The sequence below is a fragment of the Suncus etruscus genome, chromosome 6 (assembly GCF_024139225.1).
Source record: "Suncus etruscus isolate mSunEtr1 chromosome 6, mSunEtr1.pri.cur, whole genome shotgun sequence".
In the NCBI taxonomy this organism is placed as follows: Eukaryota; Metazoa; Chordata; class Mammalia; order Eulipotyphla; family Soricidae; genus Suncus; species Suncus etruscus.
The window spans coordinates 113766967-113773138 of record NC_064853.1 but is presented as its reverse complement, the minus strand read 5'-3'; the positions used below and the strand labels follow the sequence as shown (position 1 = coordinate 113773138).

General features: G+C 40.4%; 1 protein-coding gene across 1 annotated transcript; it reads right to left on the bottom strand.

Moving 5' to 3' along the window:
- Window positions 1-1591: 1591 nt before the first annotated feature.
- Window positions 1592-2824, bottom strand: LOC126011966 (leupaxin-like). Its single transcript, XM_049775746.1, has 2 exons — window positions 2690-2824; window positions 1592-2654 (listed from the first exon to the last, which is right to left on the bottom strand). The coding sequence occupies exons 1-2, from the start codon at window positions 2822-2824 to the stop codon at window positions 1695-1697; spliced, it is 1095 nt and encodes a 364-aa protein (XP_049631703.1). The 3' UTR covers window positions 1592-1694.
- Between the last annotated feature and the right edge of the window lie 3348 nt (window positions 2825-6172).

Below are 6172 nucleotides of genomic sequence, written 5' to 3'. Positions count from 1 at the left end.
TTCAGGGCCTTTCCCACCACTAGTGCCAATCTCCCTCAGCCAATGGACTCAGAGTGCATCCTATACCACCACCCTTTGGCAACCATTCTAAATCCAGAAAACTGCACATAAGGATATTCGCAGCATAAAATATTCCATATCTCTTGAGGGGAAGGATTATATTTCTTAGGAACAAACAGGTTCATTATTATATGATTTAAAAAAAAACAACTTGGAAGCAGTTATCTTGTCGCTAAAACACTGTTACTGATGATATCACCTACTGAACAAATACAGTCACTTAACATTCATTGTGAGAAGAGAAGATCTTCACATCTTAATTGCAAGTTAGTGACTCTGGTTTTCTTGGATAGTTTCAAATACTAAGATTCTGCAGAAATCTCAGACTTCTAAAAATTGTAATACCAGAAAATTCTGTCTTGAGAATTAAAAATAACAAGTTTACTTCTGTCAAAGTACCAAGGCAAACCACAAACAGCCCTAGATTAACACCTGCTTATGACATCAGAGGTGATATTACTGACAAGAATGTTCAGAAGTTGGTCACATATTTTGCCTGGTCTGGTTCACCCAGTCAAACATACAGAAGGCTAGGAGGCAGTCTGTATTGGGAGCCTCCTATAGAGCATGGATACAAGCAGAGTTGAGCCTATAGAATTAACTATTACCAATTATAGCTCTTACTTAGAAAAAAAAAGCTTCTATCATTCATATTCATTCATTCATTTAAAAGAAGACAGATATACCAAAGTTTGCCAGAAATTATTTAATCCATCTATTTTCTGAGAAGTTGCCCCAGAATAATCTAAAGATGCCAAATTTGATACTGATTTTTAAAATATATCACCAGTAAAGTTTTCCTCAGCTATTTACCACCTCCCACAGCACTATGGGGTGGTGGGAGAGTGGGAGACGTGCAATGCCAGGGACCAAAAGCAGGGCGTCACATATGTATATCCACTGCCCCTCATTTTAAAAATCCCTTTTGATGAAAAACAAAGCATCTATTGTATGGAAGAAAATAAGAGATACAGAAATGTGATGATATCTGATGTCTAGTCTAGAACAGAGTAAATTGGAAGATTTCTCCAACTATGACAAAAGAGAACTCCAAACCACAAACCTTAATGATCAATTCTGTACTCAGAGCTGTCCAGTGAAAATCTATTTCCTTTAACAAAAGAGAAACATAGTGAACATAGAAACGTAGGAACATGCAGAAGAGTGGTTGAGTCTATCAGGCTACCTGGTAGCTAGGGTGAAAAGTCATAGCAGTCATTATGGGAAAGTGGGTCACAGAGAAATGTGGGGACATGAAAAGAGACAGTTGGTGAGGCCCAAAGATAAAAAGATGGAGAAAGGTTATTGCAGACATGGAAATGGAAAAGCCAGAGGAAAGGTGTAATGAGTGTAAGGAGTGTGAGCATGTGGGAAACATGTCTGCAGAAGGAATCTCATCTCACAGACAGCAAGATCCAGATCTACATAAAAGCACTTATGTTTTATCTTTTCAAAGAAGCTTGGGATCTAAAATCTAAGACTTCATTCCTAATTACATCTTACCTAAAACTTATTTATCCTCTTTATATTCTATAACCTATCAAATATAAAATAAGCTGTACCCTATGTACTCTCTCTTCTAGTAATCTCATTTTTATAGAGGATCTAAAGAGACAAGCTGGGGACAGCTAAGATTACAGGGAGTAGAGCTTATTAAAACAGGGCTGACAATAGGTCTTGCCATTCTGTTCCTTGAAGATGCCCTTGGACAACTGTGTCATGCAGAAAGCACAAACAAAGTGCTCAGGATGAAACTTATATCCCATGGCACTGATGCAGCGCCCAGTGATGGGCTTCTCACATCCATGGCAGAGGGTCCCTTGGCGCTGGTGATAGTGCAGCTCACAGAAGGGACGTCCATCCAGTTCAAAGAAGGAGCCAGTAGAAAAAGTGCTGAAGCAATCCCTACAAACAAAGCATTCTGGATGCCAGACAGTGTTCATGGCTGAAAGGTAGTTTTCCAATACTGGGCGGTTGCAGCCACCACACTTGGGGGAGAACAGGGCTAAGAAATCCTTTCGGCAATATGGCTTCTTGTCTTTTTCATGGAAACCTTCTTCACCAAACACCTCTCCGCAGTGAGAGCAAAAGAAGTGCTCTGGGTGCCAAGTTTGGTCCATTGCTGTCAGCACTCTATCTATGATGGGGGCAGCACAGTAGGCACAGCGTGGAGAATAAAGTTGATGGTAATCCTTGGGGCAGTAGGCCACACCCCTCCGCTCAAAAAAGGGTCTGAAGGCAATCTCTTCCTCGCAGTGATTACAGATGAAGTGTTCTGGGTGCCATGACTGCCCTAGAGCGTGGATCACCTTCCCAACAATCGGTTTCCGGCAGGAAGCACAATGACCCTTGGGCACTGTGGTAATTCCAAGGTTCAGCAAATCCTGCTCCAAACTCCCAAGCATTGAATCCAAGGAGGTCTTGTTATCCTGTTTATCTGGTAAGTTCTTCTTGCTGGCATCTGGTTTCACAGCAGCCTTAACCTGCATTTCATATAGATTGGCCATGATTTCATCCAGTTGAGAAGCTGCTGTGGTTTTAGGTGGTGGTGATAATTCTTTTGGTTCTTGAAGCTCACTGTAGACATTGGTTTTCTGGATATTGGTAGTATAAACAGGCTGCACATTACTGGGCCTGGAAAGGATCTCTGAAGACTCTGCATTGTTATTCTCCTTTCTGGAATGTTGATTCGGGGTAAGAGAAGCTGGGTTGGAATAGTCATCATCTTGGAGAGTAGAAAATTCCAATTCTTCCAATAAGGCATTTTTTAAAACGCTTCGCCACCATCAAAAAAAAATGAGGAAAGCATCCCAGGATAATCCTGACCAGGCATAATCATATATTTCGAATCTGCGCAGGCCCCTTAAATAGTTTTTTAAAAAGAACTTTCATGCCTAGACTCTACTTTATACCAGTAAAATCAAAAGTTCTTGGAATGATTGCCTAACTGTTACAGCTGGACTCAGATGCTAGGAAATCCACATGTATTGATGGATATAGTTGCTTTTAAGAGACAATCAGGGTTCGTCATCCACCCAGTTTTGTGGTTACTGATCTGTCTTGGCAATCTTCCTTGGATTCTTTAGTTCTAGTACTTAGCTCTGTACTCAGCTCAATTCACTGCCCTGGGCATTTGAATCTGTCATGTCTTTATTTATGTATGTTTGTATGTATTTATTTATTTGTTTATTGCTTTTTGGGCCACACCCCGTGACACTCAGGGGTTACTCCTGGCTATGCACTCAGAAACGGCTTCTGGCTTGGGAGACCATATGGGATGCTGAGGGATAGAACCAAGGTCTGTCCTAGATCAGCTGCGTGCAAGGCAAATGCCCTATTGCTGTGCTAACACTCCGGCCCTGAATCTGTCATGTCTTTTGCTCTCTTCCAACCCATGACTTTTTTCTGCTTTCTGCGTTTCCATTACTTATCTATTTATTGTTTTAGTAGGCAAACCCAGCAGTGCTTAGGACTTACTTTTGGCTCTGTGCTCAGGGATCACTCCTAGTGGGGATCCAGGGGCTAAATATATAGGGGCAATATATTGAACTCTATGTGTTCAAGCTCTAGGATGGAACCTGGATTGAGCATATATGCAAGGCAAGCCCTTACCTGTTATACTATCTTTCTGGTCCCAAATCTCCATTATTGGGCCTTTCTACATTTGGCTTGCTCTATGGTATCTCTTCTTTAATTATAGGGAATATATTTCAGACCACCCACAAATGCATGAAATCACAGATTCCATATTCTATATACTTTTTCTATCCATGTATATCTTTGATAAAGCTTAATTTATAAATTGGGCAATGTAAAAGATTAACAACAATAACAAATGGCTGATCCAGGATGGACCTCAATTCGATCCCCGGGGTCCCATATGGTCCCCCAAGCCAGGAGCTATTTCTGAGCACATGGCCAGGAGTAACTCCTGAGCATCACTGAGTGTAGCCCCCTCCCCAAAATAGGAAAAATAGGACAATATTCAATTATAAAAATGTAAATATGGTCTCTATTATTCAAACTGTTTTATTATATGTAATATTTTTAAACCACAAGTAATTAAAACCATGGATAAGACTGCAATTTTTGTGGATGGCCATGCTTCTTGATAAAATGTAGACTTCAAAAAGTTCAGACACCGTGTATTTTATTCAGTGCTACTGAAAACATAGCAAGAGATCAATAAGTTTTTATCAAGTGAATAAATGAAACAATGAACTATCACCAACAGTGCCCTCTGCCTTCTCCACCTGAGATCTAAGGAGATAGAGAGACCAGTCTCACAAGCAACTTTAAGATAGGATAAACTATTGTAAATAGTGCTTATTTTTTCCTTCTTGTTTAAGGGAAGGAATTGGAAACTTAGGTGCTAACTCTTCCAGAACAAAAAGGTGTTCACGTAAGAGGGTATTGGGTCAAGGGGAAATAAAAACACAAAGGGACTTTTCTACTGTCTAGAATGTGGTTTTGTTTTGTTTTGTTTTTTGTTTTTTGTTTTTTAGATCAGCATTTGTGTGGTGGCTGTAGAACTTTGTATTCCAGAGTTCCTATAAATGTAGTCAGCAAAGCACATTTCTGATTAAAAGAACGTTTTCATGAAGCATTAGAGACTTGGAACATCTGCGTGTGCCACTTTGTTGAAATGGATCCCCCTTTAAATTTCCTCCCCACTTTTCTCCTCCCTTCATTGTGGCTTATACTGGTGCTGCCATGACTTATACTCACTCACAAATTCAGCCACAGTGCTCATTGAGGTTTATACTTTTTACCTGGAGTGTTTTCACTGGGAGTTGACACATAAGTGTTGGTTTTGGTGCTCATTGTAGTTTGAGGTAAAACACATATTCTGGATAGGGTGCTCACATATCTTTTTGTTCTTGTTGTTCTAGTGTTCATGGGGAGGGGGAAGTCTGTGGGGAGTCAAACTCTTTTTTGTGGTACTTACACACATCAGAAATTGTTTATGGTATTGTTGATCACAGACAGCAGAGATACCAGGCTGAAACAACAGTGCTGCTAGGATTGTACTTGGGGTATGTTGAAGACTGAAGATTTTAACTTGTAACCATAGGCTTGCAAAGCAGGTGACCTAATTGTGCTATTTTCTTCAGGCCTTGCAGTAAACACCTAGCTTCCTGTTCTTGTCTTCCTACAACTCTTCCATCACAAAGAGTTATCATGATACTTTATATATTTTTACAATCTATTCCACTTCTCCCTTTTCTAGGCCAATGTCAACTCAGTCTTGAGTGTTTAGTTTATATTAATTAATCTTGATTTCAATACAAGAATATAATTGACACTTGTGCTCAGAACTTGGCATTTTCCCCTCTGTCTCTCCATTCATAGTATCTAACTCCTCTTCTGAGTCTCAGGCTCTATGCTTCTGGAAGACTATTTTGAAAACAGAAATAAAAATAGGTTCTTCTAGAACCTACAAATCAGAGACTCAGTCACTTCATTTTTTAGATAGCAAAGAAAATCATTGCATGAGGGTCAACAACAAGGGCCAGCTCTAACATGATATCCTGACAACGAGGAAAATGTGAACAACTTGTCCTTAGAGCAGATTAGCCTACCTTACCAGCTAACGACAAGACAAAACCAGAAGACTTGGCACCCTTTGGTAGGTCCAAAAGCCAAGATCGCGATTTACAGATGACTGGCTGATAGAACCACGACCAGACTGTACACATCTTGGGACCAATAAAAAAGCCCTAGTTTAGGGTTTGAACTATGACCTGCACAATAAGCATGATCCCCAGTCCCAAAGGTCCTGCAGAGACAATTGTAATGGAATGGAGCTTCTGGAAGCAGAAAGAAAGACGCTAACCTAGGTGCCATCCTAGGCTCAGTGCAAAGCCCAAGATCACCAACCACAGAAGATGGATTAAAATGACACTGAGGTAACAGAACCTCTAGAATCACGAAGACTGACTTCATCATAAATCCCATCTCAGGATCTGTGCAGATACTGAGACCTCTAAACACAGAGATCTGATTGTATCACCCTGGACAGAGCAGAAGTCTAACAACCACAAAAACGCCACCGGGAGAGTAAATGATCCTGAGCAAAGTCTAGAGTTGATCCCCATGACAGTATACTCCA

Bases quoted from the DNA above. Each gene is read 5' to 3' on its own strand.
- LOC126011966 (XM_049775746.1), bottom strand. From the start codon at position 2,824: ATGCCTTATTGGAAGAATTGGAATTTTCTACTCTCCAAGATGATGACT. The intron at 2,655-2,689 runs GTAATGTGCAGC...ACCAATATCCAG, and splicing joins AGAGATCCTTTCCAGGCCCA to AAAACCAATGTCTACAGTGA.